The sequence below is a fragment of the Centruroides sculpturatus genome, unplaced genomic scaffold (genome assembly GCF_000671375.1).
Source record: "Centruroides sculpturatus isolate CEXI.00-Female unplaced genomic scaffold, Cexi_2.0 scaffold1547, whole genome shotgun sequence".
Lineage (NCBI taxonomy): Eukaryota > Metazoa > Arthropoda > Arachnida > Scorpiones > Buthidae > Centruroides > Centruroides sculpturatus.
This window is the reverse complement of record NW_019385769.1, coordinates 63,316-83,300: the sequence shown is the minus strand read 5'-3', so window position 1 is coordinate 83,300 and position 19,985 is coordinate 63,316. Positions and strand designations below refer to the sequence as shown.

Below are 19,985 nucleotides of genomic sequence, written 5' to 3'. Positions count from 1 at the left end.
GGCGACCCCCTTTTTATAAAAGCCAAGTGACCCGCGACCCCGATACAATTGAAAAAGGTATTTTTAATAAGGTAATTAAAAAAACAATGAAATTAGTTTTTTAGTATAATTTTATTTTAAATTATGTTTAATAATTAATTTAATTCGATGGTTGAAATTGCATGTTATTAACCAGTCTCAAAATTCACGGGTGAGATTTTGTTAACGCCAACCTCATGTCATTCTCAACATTTAATTTGTTCCTCTCAAAACTCTAAACACATGTTTCAACCAACTGTGACAGAATTGCGTACCCAGATTACACTTATTTTAATTTTTAAAAAATATATGAAATTATTCAAACTTCAAGACACCATTAAAAATAAATATTGCATTATAGTTGAAACTTTTTTTACTTTACTGCATAAGTTGGCGACCCCACAGAAAACCCGTCGCGACCCATAGGTTGGGAACCCATGCTATATAGTAAAAATTTTTTAAATTTATTTGTTTTGATTTAAAATAGTAATTTCAAATTCAATAGTATATAAAAGATAACAATTGAATTGAAACAAATTGCATTTAGTGCTAAGTAGAGTTTTTTTTTTTAATAATTTGTGTTAATGTGTAACATACATTAGTTCTGTTATGCACAAAATTAATTATCAACTTTGCTATCTCTGTGATTACCCATTTGTGATACTTTACTTCAAGTTAAATTTGCATATGAATTTCAAAGATAAAATTAACCACTTTAATTTCACTTTAATTTTGACCTTTATATAGANAATTATCAACTTTGCTATCTCTGTGATTACCCATTTGTGATACTTTACTTCAAGTTAAATTTGCATATGAATTTCAAAGATAAAATTAACCACTTTAATTTCACTTTAATTTTGACCTTTATATAGATATACAAAGAAGATATTTTGATAAGCAGAATTCTTATCAGATTACATAGAAACAAAGTTTTGTCATAATGATATCATTAATGTGTAGCCTATCTTATATTATTTTTATGGCTATTCACTCATATTTGTTTAAATAATTTTTTTCCCTGCAGAGTTTTATTGCTTTTTGTGGATTTATAACGGAACATTTGACTGCCAAAGGTGATACAAATGTTTTACCTTACCAAGTTTTAGTGAAGCCTGCAGAAAATTCTAAAATTTGGGTAAAATTAGAATTATTATTATTGTTTTTTTTTTTTTTTTTGGTAATGGACATTAAANCATTTGTTCTGACAACGAACTAACATTTACTTATACATATGCTGGTGATTATGAAATTGACCTAAGTCAAAAATAGGAAATCATTGAATTTATTTCACAAACTATTTGTAAAATTTTACAATCACATTAAAATACATTTGTTTTCTTTTTATGATCATACATTTTTTTTAATTTTTACAAACTCAAAAATAAAAATATCTTAAAACAAAAAATATATTAATTTGACTACTTTCCTAATCACTGGCAAATACTGTATTTCACAGACTATAATACTCATCTTAATTTTTAAGCAATTTTTTAAAAAAATAACATTTTTACCACCTAAATTCAATCCTTTTATACGGATTGAAGCAAACACTGATCCACCAATCAATGCTTAGTAGCGCTATCAGACATTCGCTGATTGTACGTGGTCACACAATGATCGCTGGCCAATCTGCGGTCATGGATTCAGAACCACCGGTCATTTCATGATCTGAGTTTCTATGGCTACAACCATTGCTTGTTTGAAAAGAGAAAAAGCGCGGGAATTGTGTGTCCAGACAATTCTATCCCGACACTCCACAACTCATGTTCGTCACATTGGTGCACTGCTGCTGCCAGTTGAATTCAATGTTGCCATATAGAGGTAGGTTTCCCGCAGCATCAAATATATGGCCATTTTTAAGACACGGGAATTTTAAATCAAACACTGGACATTTTTATATTAATTTCGAGTATAAGACGCACCTGAATTTTGGAGGCAATTTTTTGAAGAAAAAAGTGCGTCTTATAGTCTGTAAAATATGGTATATGAATGTTTTATAAACATTTTTTAATGTCACAATTACTTATATTTTAATACTAATTATTCTAAAGAAATTTTATTTTTGTAAATTATAGTTTTTAATTGAAGTTTTTGAAAAATAAATAAATTAATTGAAGAATTTATTTTTAAGTTATAAATATAAGAAAGCTTAAATATTAAATTTGTTTAGCAAATCAGTAATTATATTTGATTTAATACTGTGATAAAAAATTATTCAGAACAGTTCATTTAAACTGCATATGTGCAAGAGGATGCCATTGTTGTTTTTTTTTTTCTTATTTCGTATTACTTATCAATATCTAGCAGCAATTTGATGTCATTGTCTGTTTTCGTTTTTCACACAAAACAATCATGTATTTGCTATGAATTTTTGCACTGGCAATTTTCAAAATGTCAAGTCTAATTGAACAAAGAATGTGCATTAAATTTTGTTTTTGCAATGGAATTACTGCTGCAAAAATGTTGGTGGTGATAGTCTATCAAAAACAAGAGTTTTTGAGTCATACAAGATGTTCAAGAAAGGCATAGAATGTGCTGAAGACCATCCACTTCAACTGAGTCAGAGATTTGGTGTTCAGTGATTGTTGTATAACAATTAGGACATTATTGAACATGTTCCAGTAACAGTTGGATCTTGTCAAGCAATTTTAAAAAATCATTTGGACTTTAGAAATGAAATTTTAAAAGATCATTTGGACTTTTGTAATGACTTGAGAAGCATATTGCTTCTCAAGTCATTACAAAAACGTTAAATTTTTTTCTAAAAACAACAAAGTGTTCAAGTGGCAGAGAAAATGCTTTCTCAAGGCAAATCATTCTTAAAATGCATCATTACAGGTGATGAAACATGGATTTATGCTTTTGATACCAAAACAGCTCAACAATCAGAGTGAATGGCACTCAAAAGCATCACACATGACCTCGATTTTTGACTGGCTTTGACATGGGCTGAAAAGACAATGTAAAAGCCAGTCAAAAATCAAGGTTGTGTTGACTGTTTTCTTGGATTGTCATGGTGTTATGCATCTACAACACAACTAAACACTAACCTTCTGACACAATAGTCATTTAACTTTGTTTACCCCTATTATATAATTACAATTTCTTTTATGGTTGATATTATGTCATACCATATGGGATTAATCTCCATTCCATTATTTAAATTAAGCTGATTTTTACATTGTATTATTGTGATATGCTCTTTAAACCATTTTTACAATGGTTTAAAGATACAGGTAACCCCCATATAACACGGTAGTTATGTTCCAAAAAATTGCCGTGTTATGCGAATCCATGTTATACGAAACAAAGAACTAATACGAAAAGGTGGGTTAGGTTCCAAAAATTAAAAACATGCTACTATATTTTCATAATTAAGTTAAATATCTTCATTAAAATTTTCTTAAGTGATACATATTAATATAAATTAAACAATATTTTCTTCGTCATCACTAAAAACACTATTAATTAACCGAGAGCGTTTTCTTTTTGGCAAGTTATCCTTATCCTCTGAGCATTTTTCTGCATTATCTTCAGATCCATGCTTTACCTTTTGCAAAATGTATGTAATTTTAGATTGCTTGCTTCTAGTTAAAAGGTCTTTATAAATTTCCTTATATGGTGCTAAGCACTTATGAAGAATAAAGCAAGTATGGAATAAGGGAAAAACATTCGGCAACATCAGAAGCAGAAGCGTCGCGATCTGGCAACATTGAAACAAGTTTCGAGAAGGACCACGTGTATCGACAGAAGGCGAGAAGAGAAAATTTACATACTTAAGTACTAATAGTTCACGAAAATAATAATTTTCGTGAACTATTATTACTTAAGTATGTAAAAATTTATTACATTTCCTGTTGTACGAGGGTTTTACCCAATTCTCGAACCGTGTCAGAGTGAATCCGTGCTATAAAAGTACCGTGTTATACGGGGGATGGTACCAATTCTCGAACCGTGTTAGAGCGAATCCGTGCTATAGAAGTGCCGTGTTATACGGGGGTTACCTGTACATCTTTTTTCTATATAATATTTTAATATTACCGACATCAATTCTACATACATTCTCTTCACAATGAGGGAACCATGGAGACTGATAATATTTTAACTGAATGGCTGCTTCATGCTCCTACAGTTTACTCTCAGTATTCATTTTGTTTCTTCTATATAATACATTTTTTTATTTCAAGTACAATTTAACTTATACACAACACCTGAAAAATTTATATTTTGTGATTAAATTTGATCATTAAACTTTACATTTTAATTCACTTTTTTCTTTAGCTTATTTGTAGCCAATACTATATCAAATTTAATAAAATATTTTTTATATTTCTCTAATATATCCTGTATAAAAGGAAAGGATACATATTTATCATCCTGTTTTTTTTTAATTTAACTTTATATCTATTTTCTTTATAAATTTTAATGTATTTGGATATCTGTTTATTATAAATCTTGATTTAGTACAGCTATTGGAAGAAAAAAGACATGAGGTTTCACTAATCTTATGTTTTATAATTGAATTTTAACTTGTTTATTTTCATTGTAGGTTTTAAAAGTTAATTTAATTTTGTTAAAAGATTATTCTTATAAAGTCTTTTATTTGTGGCTTTTGATTTCTTTAATACAGACATGTATTTTATATACTAGAATTTATACATGATATATTACTTAATCATAATCTTTTTATTTTTATGTACTTTATATTAATGTTAAAAATTTTGTTTAAAAGATATGTATTACATTATTTTAATGTTACATTATTATTTTCAGGCATCAAAAACTCGAACATATGTGTATAATACATTACAGGAAGCTATAGAAGAATATAATATAGATCCTAATAAACGACACAATGTTTATGGTTTAGTTACACATTGTGAAATTGTTTCAAATTCAAGTAAGTAAATGAAATATCTGTGCTGTATTTTATAATTCTAATGAAAATTATGTTTTAGTTGTTATACATTCCAAATACAATTTTTAATTACAGTAGAGTCTCTAAAACACGGCCTAATGTGGACCGAAGTTTATTTGGCTGAAGGGTGGCCGAGTTTGTGAAAATGCTTGGTTATTGGGAATGGGGTTAAAAAAAATAAGTACAAGTGTTTCCTCAGAAAATACTGTACTGTACTTGTATGTATTGGTTACTTGAGAATACAACAGAGAATAAACTGCCCAAATACCCTTAAACAAAGGAAAAGTACGTCCTTTATGAAGGCATAGAGCAGGGGTGGCCAACCTGCGGCTTGCAAGCCACATGCGGCTCTTTGAAGGATTATTTGTGGCTCTTGATAAATGTACCTGAGTTCCCTTTTCATTTTTGTGTTATTATATTTTAAAAAATTGTTATCGTTCCGTATGTGTTTCAAAATGTCTTTTAAATTACTAACAACAAATATGAAAGACTAAGTGCAACGTTGTAACAAATTTCATTTCCGTCCAAGTTAAGAATGATATGACTCATCAAAAAGTGCGCAAACGAATATAAACAGTGGCATAATCGTCCGTTATCGACCGACTCCAGACCGATTTTGAATTTGTAAGCTGTCATTGCAATGGACAGTTGACATTGTGCTCTGGAGGAAACAATTTGTATCACTCTTGCTACGGATACAATTTGTAATCTGAAATTTTTTGCATACCTTTTTAATACATATTTAATTGCGGCTCGTGAAAAATTTCAAATTTTGAAAAATGGCTCGGACTATCAAAGAGCTTGGCCACCCTGGGCATAGAGCCTTTACTACATGAAAATGAAAATTAATGAATACACTGTGTACAGTAATTTACCTGATAAGACAGATCTCAGAAAAATACTTTATGAGGCACAAAGCTGTCTATAATGAAAATTAATTAACTAAGGATTTTTTCGCCTTGCCAGGGTGTGGCTGAGTCATCCGGACTGCCGGGTTATCGAGTGCCGAGTTTTTGAGACTCTACTGTATTATAGAAAAATAATCTAAATGCTATTTTAATAATAAGCTCTAATTAATTAGGCTACTTTACTGCTGCTATTAATGATTATTAATAGTAATGGTAAAGTAGCTTGATTCATTACAGTGATTGTTTGGTTTATTACTAAAGACATCAGGTTTTGAGATGTTTTTAGTAATAATTTTGCTGTATAATGCTGTTTTAAATTGTTTCAAAATAATTTTATTTCAAATAGATGTTATAGGAATGCATCATTGAAATTCATGTGTTATATAAATATGTGTGTGTGTTTATGTTTGAACATATAAATTTCCAAGTGCTTTAAAATATTGTAATCTATACCTCTACTCCAGAGCATCTATAAATAAATGTAACCTGACAACTAACCTCATTCAAAACTTTCAAATTTTCAACTTAAAACCTATAAGGACAAATGTACTTTAATCTCACTGACTGACTGAAATGTTTGAATGGAAGCACACTTCTTATAGAAAAATGAAATGACAGCTACTAAAAGTGAGATGGGCTCCACTGCAATGTGGATGAAGTTATGCAATGAGCAGCCTTCCATTCCAATGAATCATCCAAATGAGGTGAGACATAGCTGATAAGCTACTGATGTATCAAGAACAGTTTCTCACAGTTAGCAGTCTTGGCAGATGGTTGTTTGTCAGAAACAGTTTTGCCATGTATATATGTTACTGTAAAAGTCCAAAGTCCAGTAACTCTTAGAAATTGCCAGTAAATCTGGGAATTTACTGGTATTGAGTAGTAAAAATCCAAAATCTCTAATGAAATATCCATATTGTTGGCTTTTATCAAGGGATACTGGCAAATGTCAGGATTTTCTGATCATCCAAAAATTTATATAGTACATTCATTTTTTCTCGATAGAAATATGTTAACCATAAGTTACAGTATTACTAAGAAATACTATATAATACAGTATTAAATTTATTTATTTTAATGCATAAATACTGTACAGTGCTGTAATACTGTACTCTCTAAAACATTTGTTAATTGTAAATTGTTTAGGTCCAAATGCTCTGACAGATGATAGCTATGTGGGGCAGATTATATGGTTTTAAAAGCTAATAATCAGTATTTATTACTGCAGTTTTACAAAGAGTTTACAGATTGATACCTGAAATTGAACCTAAATTTGAACTCATTTCAAATGGAGTAATCGACTTTTAATGATTGATGGTCTTTACAAATTAAAAAAAGTTTTGTTATGTAGAAATTTAACTTTCTTATAGAAGCAATGTTACTTACATTTTTGGTTGAAATAGCGGCGTACAATGCAAAAATTTATTATACAGAGAAATTTGCTATATAGAAGTTTGTACTATTGAAGTTTGACTGTATATGCTCTTGATTTTAGTAGTATCTTGCCCTTGTACATCATAATTTTTCTAATAACAATAGAGTCATACTAGTCATCTAACTCCATTCTGGAGAAAATTTTTCAGTTGAAATAACGTGATTTCCAATACAGACTAAGTTCATATATAATTAATTGGGGACCTCCTGTCCTAAGCATAATCTCCTGCTTGTAAGCTTTCCTTATTTGGTTTTGACTTTCATCTATCTAACTCTGTTTGAGATTAACAAAGGATGGACAGATGGCAACAGACAGATGGATGCCAGTGATAATTATAGGTCTACAGTTTGAAAATTGGAGCCCAATTACACACCATAAAAACCTTAAATCACCAGTACTATTAAAGTTCTTTACTTTAATATACTTAATTTTCAGACAAACATTTTTGTTTACAATTAACTACTAAAATCATATTCAGATCTCTCTAACATTCCAAAATTGGAATATAATAAAAAAGGACAATGTATTACAAAAAGGAGAGAGAACATATTGATAATTATAAATAAAAACATTTATCTGAAAATTAATGTTCTTTACTGGTGATTTAAGATTTTCATGATATGTAGTTATTACCTGAAAAATAATGTAATCATGAAGAAAAAGTAATCACAGTTTCAGATTCATTCATATATAACTTGTCTAAATTTGAAGTAACTAATTGATTGTGTTTAACTGCAAAAATTGCAATAAAAGATATCAAACACTATATAAAAAATATCAAATAATAACAAATGTCAAAAGATTTTCTGTTCAGATTTTGCTTAGTTAAACTTATTGACAAGAATTGGTATTACTTTTTTATTATTATGACAGGAATAATACTTTTACCTCAGTAATATTGTGAAAATATGCCATTATTTTCTGTATTTTATGTTTAAAAAGAATTACTAACTTCATTTTGTTTTAAATTCTGATTTCTTGCAGAATATACATATTTTTTGCAACCATGCAAAGGTACCAGTATATATTTATTTAAAAAAAAATATAATCACATTCTGTCATTCTATCCTTTTATTTAATTATTTGTATAATTATATAAGATAAAAATAATTACATTTGAGTTACCACTACTGCTATTGTACACTTTATTTTGTAATTAAAATATGAAATTTTGAAAATGAAATCATAATTTTACAGAATATTTATTTTTTTAATATTTGGTTTCATTTATTACAAATTTATATATTAATTGCTAAAGATTTAAATTTTTGTTGTTAAATTTTTAAAATTTTAATTTATTAATATATTTTTAATATTAAATNNNNTATATTTTTAATATTAAATAAAATAAATTTTATTGTAATTAATTATTTACTTGAAATAAAATTTTAAAAAAATGAAAAAGTTAATATTTCTATTTTAGCAATACCAAGTATTATGAATTTACTGGTAATTTCTTTGATTTTATCACATTAAATATGATGATATTCTGAGAATTACAAATTTTACAAATTTTGAACTGCTTTTTTGTATGCATATAACATGAACATTGATAAGAGGAAATAGTGTAAGAAACTTCTAGTAGGTGAGGTTGAGAAAGCTGTTTGTATAAGTATGTGGGGGAAAAACATGAAAAAATATTCTGTTATAGAAAATACTTCAAAATTTAATCAGATCAGGGAATGACAGAACATTTTTAGTTCATAAATAGTTTCTCTATTTTTTCTTAAAATTTCTTGATTACATTTTGAAATACTACGTAAAAATATATAAAATACTTCTAAAAAATATATTTTATCAGTTAACTTTTTGAATCAATAAAGTACTGTACATTGAATAATAAATACACTTTTAATCAAGATAATATTGTAAATATCAACCAAATCCTTAAAGACCATATTTTATTATTTCCCAAGTTTAATAACAATGAAAAATTTCAAAATTAATAGGAAACATCTTTATTTTATTTTGTTTCAAATATATGTGTAACATGTAAAAATTTGAAGTTTTTTAGTTATTTAAAATTGACTATTTTGATTTTAAAAGAAATTAATATATTTTTTCATTTCTTTTTTGTGTAATTAATAATAATAATAATAATAACTTTGTTACAAGAAAAATTTGAATTACATAAACATTTTTCAAAACAGGATTTCAAAATTCATATATTGAATTAACTATAATGGACAAGTCAACTAATAATTTTAATTGCCTTATCTTTGGAAATCAAGATGAAAATTTTCCTAATATTGAACCCGGTGATGTTGTCAGACTTCATAGAATGAAGGTAATTACATTTTTCATAATGAAAATGCTTTATAGAAGGAGTTTATTATTTCATAAATATTGTATGTTCTAAGTCTTACTAAATTTACATTTTAAAGTTTTCTTTACTGACTTTACATTTTCTTTCATCTTTTATAAGCATGCCAGTTAGTATTTTCTATTTTGCATATTCTTCAATATTCAAATCAGTTTATTAGTCAATATATGAATATTATAATATCTATGAACAATTAATATTCATCAAGATAGATAGAAAAAAGTATAACAATAATTTGTGCTTTTTTATTATTTTAACAATTTAAAACATTTGTTTGTGTTATTAGTTGATTGTTTTTACATGCATTAATTGTATTTTGCTGGAATCAGACATTGGAAACTATAAACTGTAAGGTAAGATATGAATGGTTTTTAATATAAGATTGACAGAGAGGAATGCTCCAAAAGTTTGATGAGTTGATTTAGTGCTGTATAATGCACCTGCAAAAACTAAAAAACTTTTCTGACAAAAATTGGATGATAAAACATTATCCTTTAAAATTTTGCAAATAAAGCATTATGATATTGTCGGATATATGTAAATTTAAAAAGGAAAATTATAATAATTGATATAAACATGGATTTTAATGTAGTAAATTGTGGTAAATGTCATTGATGACAGATTGTTTATGCATACATAAACAAATAAAAAATGTTAATGATTATACTATTATTAGTTATATAATAATTATATTCTTTAATGTTATATCTAAAGAATACTATCTTTAAAAATATATTTGAATATTGCATCTATTATTAAACTGCAGTCAAACTTCAATATAGTGTCCTCTAAAATATTGTGAAGTCCACCATTTTCCCTCCAAAAAAAAATTTTGTTATTATTGTATTTATATAAATATACATGTATTTATTTATACTACATTATCTGTATAATTTTAGTTTTAATTATTTTATTTTAACTCTTTTGCTAAAAATGTATTCACTTTAATTAATCAGTTAGAAAATTTTTTTTTTTTTAATTTTAAACTTTACGAACTTTATGTTTTATATTTTATTTATTTATTTTTTTGTTCTGTCTGGTGGTATAAAAAAAAACAACTGTTAGCTATCAGACAAAACGCCCTTTAGAACCAAATTTCAAAGAGAAGATGCATATGTAAACTTGACACCAAGATTGTTTATCTGTCAAGTAATGGTGTAAAGGAATTTCACCTATTTTTCCAATTTTAGGGATCCCTTTCCAAATTTTTAGTAATCAACTTAAAATAATTTAGACAAACAAATTAGAATAAAAAAATTTATCAGTTAATTGTTATAAATCTCACAACATGCAAAGGAAAAGATGAGGGGATGCCCATCATGTCCCCCTTTTTCAATGGTGTTATATGACCAATGGTATCACATGGATACACATCATTTCTCATTGACAAGAGAGGAGGAGGACCACTAGATGACCAATCATGCATTTTACAAATTATCTCACCTTCTTCTGGAACTAAGGCATGATTGATCAAAAACAAAGGAAAATAGAAAGAAGTGATGAAATTAACACAGAGTGAGAAAAAATTAACTCAAAGAGTGAAGAAAGTGAGACAGGATCCAGAAACTGACTGATTGACTGGCTGGACAGGGGATTGACCAGACGAGACATCCAACCTAGCGAAGGGCCAAATAAAGGAGAAAGAAGATGAAAAGGGAGAAGAGAACAGAGAGAGAAAGTAAAGAAGGAAGAGAAAACAGCCCTTTTCTTGGTATGTTGTAAGTTGCACGCAGTTTGGATACCCCCCGTTAGGTACCCCTCATTCTATAATGGAAATAGGCCAATTTCTTAAATTGGGTTTTATAATTTTGTTTAGAACTTTGTTTTTCGAAAATAAACTCTTGTAACTTGATGCATTCATCCTCCTGAGAGGCTCATTCCTGGACTTTGGAGTGACTCTTACTCTCACACCTTAACTATTTGTTTTTTTTTTATACTAAGTTGGCAGTGTTCTGACAAAACACACCTGGTGGCAGAAATCTACCATAAACTTGAGTAATCTAATTTTTGATGGCCCCGACCCCCATGATATATCACTTTTTAAAGCACAATGAATATTTGTGAATAGAATTTTTCCATAAATATTAAAAAATGAATTTTTCAGTATCTATGATTTACTTACTGAACATACAATTTTATGTTGGAAATGTCATTAGGTACATTTCAGTATGCATCAGACAGCACATCAGTGAACCATGATGTACTAAAATGTGTACCAATTAATTCATTGGTGCAGTGACCAATGCACATCACGCTCATTGGGCTATGGATATGGTAAATTCTGATGAAACAATATGGCACTTCATTGTTATATTTAGCAGCTTAAAAAATAGTCATAAAAATTGAATAACAAGGTTAGCATGTAATATTTTTTAATCCCATATATTGTCATTGGGCTGCAATTTGAAAAAATTGTAGACCTATAAATTCCCACTGTTGTCCATCTGTCTGTCTTTCCTTAATCTCAAAAATGGTATTAGATAGATGAAATTCAAGACCATATACAGAAAGCTTAGTGGCAGGAGGCTCCGATTAACTATATATGAACTTCTGATTTTAAGTGGAAGTCATGTTATTTCAATTGAAAAATTTTCTTTTAGTGGAGAGCATATATTTTAAATTAAATAAATTAAAAATATGATTAAAAATTATAGGCTGGCATTGTGATAATGTCACAGTAAATAATTGCTCATTAAATATAAGATTATTTCATAATGATTAAAAAATATTTTTACAATCCAGATGTTCAAGGAATAGCTTATTGAACCATTCACCAGTACATCAGTTGTGATTGAGACTACTTCATGCTGGAATGTACTCATTGTTATCACCAAATACCAAAGAAATCTACACACAAGTTTGTATTTAAAAGACAATACAAAATTTACTTGTGTGTAGATTTCATTATCATATGTAATATGTCATATGTTTTAGTTAAATGGCACACTTGAATTAGTGCCAATTTCAGAGACAAATAAATTGTAGCAGTAAATTGAAGTTTGAGTTTAGTTTAATGTCACTAAATTTTTTATGAAATTTTTTAAATCCATCCTTTTATTTGAAAATAATTAATAAATAAATAAATAAATAAATAGTTTCTCAAGTTTCTACAATGCATGTGTAATCTTAACAAAATATTTTATATATGTAAGAAAAATTATTCAGTAAGTGTAATAAGTTATGTAATTGTTTCTCTTTTTATTTTTAAGATCGATAAATTTAGAAAAATACATAAAGGAAAATGTTTTTCACTAAAAGATATTGTGGTGTTTAAGGATAATGATAATGTGGAATCCAATGCATTGACTTATACCTATACTGAGGATGACAAAATGAAGGTAAATACAATCTTACTTATATTAAATAAACAAATTTTTAAATAATTTGTAGAGAAAAAGATTTTTTGTCATATTGTAAAATATTATTTTAAAAGTTACGAACTCAAACTTTTCTTGGATTTTAAAATGAAATCACTTTTAATTTACTACTCTGAATATCCAATAGCTTTAAAGAACTTCAACTATATGATTTTTAAAACAATGGACATCAACATGAAATGAATAAAAATACAAAGCCTAGTTTATTGTATTCATTGCCATTTTAGGAAGAGATCAAGTGATTAAAATCTTTTAAATAAGCTAAAACTAGAAACAAAATTAATGAATAAAACAACCATGAGATTCCAGAAGAATTCAGGTTAATGAAACTAATGTTCTAACCAAATTTTAAAGGTTATCTTCTTAGAATGAAGGAATAGAATATAATTCAAAATATAGGACATTTAAGGCATTAGAACATTTGAATGGAACTTGTGCACAAAAAATTCTTTACATATTTTATTTTTTATTTTTATTATATTTTATGGATATATATATTTTACTTTTTATTGATATATAGTAACATTTTTGAGAATATAATGATATATAAATTATATATGAAGTATAGTGGCCATAAAATAAACAAATGATCAATATTGAAAAAATCTAATATATAAAGTTACATTGACATGAAATGTTTGATTGGAACCAGATTTTTTATTGAAAATGTAAACAGTCCATTGAGAAAATACTTTCAATACATTACTAGAAAAAACTAAAATTTTGAAAAATCAAATGTTTTGTTTTATAAGTTGTCAGTTTAATACTGAACACCTAATAAATAAAATGATGTGTGAAAAACATTTTAAGCACTGTCTTATTGTTTTTTTAAATTTATAACTACTAATTTGCTTGCAGTATTTTAAGCTACAACAATTTTTTTTGTTTTACTATTGATTATTTTTTTATTAAAACTGTCTGATATATAGATTAAATGAACTGCAAATAATGTACAAGGTGAGTCAAAAATTCTTTCATTACAAAATTGATCACAGGGTCAGCACCACGTCAAGATGCCATGTCAGGACTGACTCTGCACCATCTCTATCCTGAATTCAACCACCTACAAACGCAACCACTCACACATGAAATGAACATAATCGTCATCACGATTTCTGTGTTCTCTAAAACATAGTGATGTCAGTGATTCTCTAAAACACAATGATAAAATTTCATTCCTTTAGTAAATAATAAAAAATTTTCAAAATACAAATTATTAATTTGCTTTTCCTACTCAATATTTTTAAATTTAATTTAAGAGAGAAATTAACTTTCATTTTTTTCACTAATTCTCAACACAACAATAAATTTTTATAGGTAGAAGAATTTCAAAACTGGAGGAAATCAGTCAACATAAAGTATAAAACTTTTTCTGATATTACAAGTGGAGAATATGCTGATATTTTATGTCAAGTAAATGATAATTTTAAGGTATTTGATCAATAAGTAGGTTCAGTTGGTAAAAATGTATAATTTAGGTTTTTAGTAGTATTATTAATTTTATAAATATTATAATAAATTTATACTAAATCATTTTTTGATGATAAATTTATTGAAATTAATAATTTATGATTTTTTTTATAATCATTAAATACAAATTTAGCTTGGAAGTTTATTTTAGTATGTAAAATGTTCAGTTTTAGAAGTAAATGATATATTGATAGTCTGAATTCACATCATTGATCTCTGATTTCATTTGGAAAGCAGATCTGATTTACATTTAAAAATAATCCTTTCATTAATGAATATGTTTTTAGTGATAAATTTATTGAAATTAATAATTTATGATTTTGGTATAATAAATATGGACAAGTCTGTTTTTTTAGCTATAAAGTTCTTTATTTGCTGATGAAAATTTCATTACAAAACTGATGTAAGAACATGCATGTTGATGAAATTATTTGTAATAAGTTAGATTTCTGTTTTCATTATTAAATTTGTCATGTATTGTTGGATTTAATTGACTAAACCATTTACCAACAATTCACTAAAGTTATTTATTTTCAACCTAAAGCTTTATTAGTAGATGTAAGTGCAGATAATGAAGAAGAAAAAACAACATACCCAAAAAGAAAATTGTCAGTGATTTGATTTCATCTCAACAATCTAAAACATTTGCTAGCAGTTCATCAGATAACAAAATTCAGCTTTATTTCACTAATTTTTGTAATTTTAAGGAGTTAATTATAAAAAAAAACAGCAGAATTCAAAATTCAAACAAAATTTGACAGTTTTTCAAAGCAGGTTTACCTAAAACATGCACTTTGACATTGAACATTAACTTCATACTACAAGGGAATTGTTTCAATATATCATCATTCAAAGGCAAATAAATAGAAATTTTTTTTGTGTTTTTGTTGAATTTTAGTTTAAGATTAAGATGATTTATCATTTGTTTAGTTAAATACAATTAAAGTGTATTTTATAAAAAATGTTTGTTTATTTATTTTAATTTAGATCATATACTTGTTTATTATAGTGTCAGAACTAGTGAGTACATAAACAATAATACATATATAAAACTTTTCTGTGAAATTAAACTTTTCATAAATACATAATTTTAATTACACAAACTTATGTACATAAATAAAAACAGATAAATTAATTTGTCAATTTTTTAACACATGCATTTGGAAAACCTATTTTATTATATAACAGACTTTTGGCTTTAACAGATACTTCCTCATTCAAATTAGTCCATTAAATTGAGGTTTCACTGTATTATGTTGATGGTGGAGTATGTAGTGGTGCCTAATGTTATGCTGGACCAAAGCCAAGGCATAACTACAGAAAATAAATATTTGTTTACATTCTGGTTGTGTTTGAACTTTTGTTTAAGAATTTCCTAACTATGTGTCAGATGTTTAGTATGGCAGTCTTCTATAGTGTGCTGTTGTGAAATGCTAATGTTTCAAGGCAGTTATGGATATGTTGTTTTCTATGCCTGTCTGAGATGTGTATTTGCATTTTGGCTCCTGGGTGTGTAGAAGTTTATGCTTGTGTGCAAGCTCTTGAAACATTGTATTTGCTATTTGGTTAGGTTGAAATAAGTAGTTAGTTTGCATTAAACACTTTCAATCATATATAATGTGATATATGATTTTTTATGATGTGACACTTCCTACGTGTTTTCTGTAAGTGTTATGTCTTTTAGAATATGCTTTCTGTAGTTTTTTTGTATTTATGATATAGTTTTATGTGACAATCATGAACTCTTTTCTCTTTTTCTAAAGAGGTATCCATGAGTCAGCCAGCAGTTTAATACAGTTCTGTCAACATGATTCTGGCTGAGATCATTAGGGTGCATCATGGAGCTCTTTCCAAACCAAGGCTGCTTGATAGTGTGTGTGCATTCTGTGTATCCTATGTTAGATCCACATCACTGTTGTGGATTGGACTATGAATGCAATTGGAGCTGTGGTATTCAATAATGTCATTGAGAATTGAGATTGATTGTATTATTTTATATACCTGTACAAGTTTTTCTTCATTTTAGAAATAAATTAAAAGTTTTTGAAAAAAAAAAAAATAATGTTTGATATCAGTTTATTTCATCTGTATTTTCTAATCATTTTAGAAATAAATTGTTTTGAAAAACAGATTGAAAATATTTTAAATTAGATTTAAATTTTTTGTGTTGACTATTATAATATTTAATTCTTTCTGAATTTTTTAATTGCTTTTAATTTGTAAATTGTAAACATAGGAATAAAAGTTTTTTTTTTTGTTAGAAATTTTAAAGTCTAAAATACAGGCATACACTGGACTTGCGTACACTTGACTTAAGTGCACATGCACTTACATATGCTTTACATTGAAAAACCATATCCTGAAGTTATAATGCTTACTTTCAACTAATATACATTTTACACATGCTATGTGCTGCTGCCTGCACAGCATATTGTTTCTACTACAGTACAGTATAAACTACACTGCTGGCCATTAAAATTGCAACACCAAGAAGGATAAAAGCTATCAAACCCATATGTATTATACAGAAAACCTTTGGAACAGAGGTGAAACGACTATCTTGTGCAGCTACCAGGGCAGTAATAACTGCTGTTACAAAGTCCAGAATAGAGAGGACTAGATGCTAGATGTGTGCCTGGATTATGTCAATCCATACCATTTTGATATGTTGTCAAAGTTAATCTGCTGCAGCTGCAGGTTGTCTGTAGCACACCTGTCATTGCGCGATCTTGAACCACACATGTTCAACAGATGAAAAATCTGGTAACCACATGGGCCAAGAAAGAAGCAGAACTTGGATGCAGTTGAGAAACTGTTGGACTCTATATACCATATGAGGTTGGTAAATGGCTCTAGGCAGACTCTGGAGATAAAAGACAAAAACAGGCTTCAGCACCTCAGAAATATAATGATGGGCATTTAATGTACTGGGAATGCATACTAGGCACAAGTGTGACTGAAATGAAATGGTATCTGTACTATAACACCAGGTGCTGACCAATATGTAGATTCATAATATAGGTCTTATTATTTTCAGTCTTTTTCTGTGGTATTTTTGGAAGGATAATCTGCAGTTACAATGTACCACAATTCTCCAACTATCAAAATCAAAAATGTGCTGTATTCTTCATGGAGGCATACTTAAGCTGTCCATGCACAAGAACAGCAAGAAAACACAATTCCAATGCTTAAAACTGGCTTTCAGTTCTCTCCTCTTACCCTGCTTCTAAGGTGCATTACTGGCAAACATCATTTGTATTTGTGCTATACTGCTAATCATTTACATGTTCTCCCATAATCTTTGCATCTTGCAAATCTTGAAATAATTGTATGTGTCTTTCTTGGTGTTTCAACTTTAATGGCCAGTAGTATATATTTACTCTACTAATAACGATTTCATCCTAACAAAAACATAGACAACTTCATGTGCTCAAATCTAGCAGTTTTGGTTTTGGTAGTTTTTTTAATACTTTAGAGATTTGGCAACACTGACTGGAATTGACAGTTGTAGAGATGAAATGATCACAAAATAAACTGAACAAAAACTGTTTTCTTGTGCTTAAATTGAAAATGCAATAGCTTATTAAAACTGGCAAATAAAGGTAACAAGAAAAGTCTTAAGGCTATTGCATTGAATATTAAACTGAATACAATTAATTTCAGTGGTAAAGATGTATCACAGTCAGTGGAAGGCTAAAGATTTGACTTCTCTTGCTCCACAGTGAACATTATTATCAAAAATAAACATAAAATTCTTAAAGAAGTTAAATGTGCCAACCCAGTCGTCACTAGTCTGATTAGGAGAAGAGATAATTTAGTTACAGATATGGAGGAATTTTTGATGGTGTGGATGATATACAGTAGACCCCCTATAACGCTTAGATACGTTCCACGCTAATCGAATTTTACGTTGTAGGAATGATTAAATATATGAGCCAATCACAGCCCGATAGGTGGGAACTTTACGGACTAAGGCTGTTCAAAAGGTTTTCTTCTATAAAATTAACTGATTCTAGACTAATTCCACTCAACATTTCCAAAACACGTATAATTTTTTGGGAGTAATCCGTATAAACTATGCTATAAACAAAAAATTATAGGATTACTTACCGAGTGTGTACCGTTCGACTACGCCGTTGCTTAAAGCTGGTTTTCGTTGCGGAACAGCACATGAAACGGCAGCCGCGATTTCTAATAACGAATTTTTCGTAGAAAAATAACTTGACCTTTGGAGACATCATTAATATAAATAATTTTTATGGCCGTTGAATAAGAAATGTTTCTTTCACAAGAAATGTATAAAATTACAGTACTGAACAGACGATAGGTCGCCTAACTCGCCGTAGCGTGACGCTAGACGGCGGAAAGTATATATTTAATTATAATAAAGTTACAATAAATTAAGTTAATATATAATTATATATACAGTACCTAATTTATATATAATTAATATATAATTATATGTACAGTACCTAATTTATATATAATTTATATATAATACTGTACAGACGATAGCAAACTCAATTTAGCCGCTCCGTAGCGTGTTGCAGGGTCGGAGGAAAGTAGTTCGGCTGCTCATCCACTATTGGTCCAGATTCTATCAATCTTGTCGCGAAACGACGTTATAGGAGGTATTTTATACGAATGTTGCTACAATTTTTTCGCTATGTTATAGGAATTGTCGTTATAGGAACGCACGCTATAGGGGGGTCGACTGTAATTGATGCTTAAACAGGAAAAAAAAATATATATATATGTATATATGGCTTGGAGTTAGGCTATAATTCAAAGTAAAATGCAAAGTTTATTTGATGATCTCCAAACTAAAAGTAGGTGAGACAACTAAAGATGTTACATTCAGTGCAAGTAGGGGATAGTTTGATCATTTTAAGAAAAAACAAGCCTACATAACATCAAAGTGTAAGGAGAAACTGTAGGTGAAGAGACAGTAGCTGCAGAAACATTGTTTTTGTAGCCAATAAAATGTACTTTTATACATTTTTTGTTTCATTTGAATATCTGTTTTCATTTGAGAGTTATGAGCAAGTGTGCATTAATTTTCAGCTAATCCTCATACATTGCATTGACTTAGACTTATTTACAGACATTCTGGAGTCAAGCCTTCTGTAAGTCTGGGTATGCTTGTAATTTAGAATCTACATTACATTGTTGTTAAAAAAGTAAATATTCTTGATATTTTCAGATTATAAGTGTTAATGTAGTCAATGATGATTTGGTGATATTAAAAGTGTGGGATGGCAGTGAACCACAATGGTATGTATCATGATCTAAAGTAATTAAATGTGTTTTAAATTTTATTAATAGAATTTTATAAAATTCTGCATTTGCGTGTGTGTGTGTTGGCATCTATTTCATTTAAGGATGGAGGTTAAAGATTTATAAAAATGAAATATTTATTTGATATAAACAAGATGAAGAAAATCATTAATGAAATTCTTTATAATAAAATGATGTATTGATATTTTTTATGTATAATATATAAACCTCTGTGTGTGTGTGTACACTGAGTGGC

The 19,985-nt window shown here is 28.1% G+C and overlaps 1 protein-coding gene across 1 annotated transcript in view; it reads left to right on the top strand.

Moving 5' to 3' along the window:
- LOC111641954 overlaps nt 1–19,985 on the top strand; it is an 80,606-nt gene that overhangs the window by 19,317 nt on the left and 41,304 nt on the right. Inside the window, exons 4-9 of the mRNA XM_023388207.1 lie at nt 1,046–1,156; nt 4,795–4,921; nt 9,433–9,569; nt 12,815–12,943; nt 14,300–14,395; nt 19,656–19,726. Coding sequence (XP_023243975.1) covers nt 1,046–1,156; nt 4,795–4,921; nt 9,433–9,569; nt 12,815–12,943; nt 14,300–14,395; nt 19,656–19,726 — 671 coding nt within the window. The remainder of the gene's footprint in view (nt 1–1,045; nt 1,157–4,794; nt 4,922–9,432; nt 9,570–12,814; nt 12,944–14,299; nt 14,396–19,655; nt 19,727–19,985) is intronic.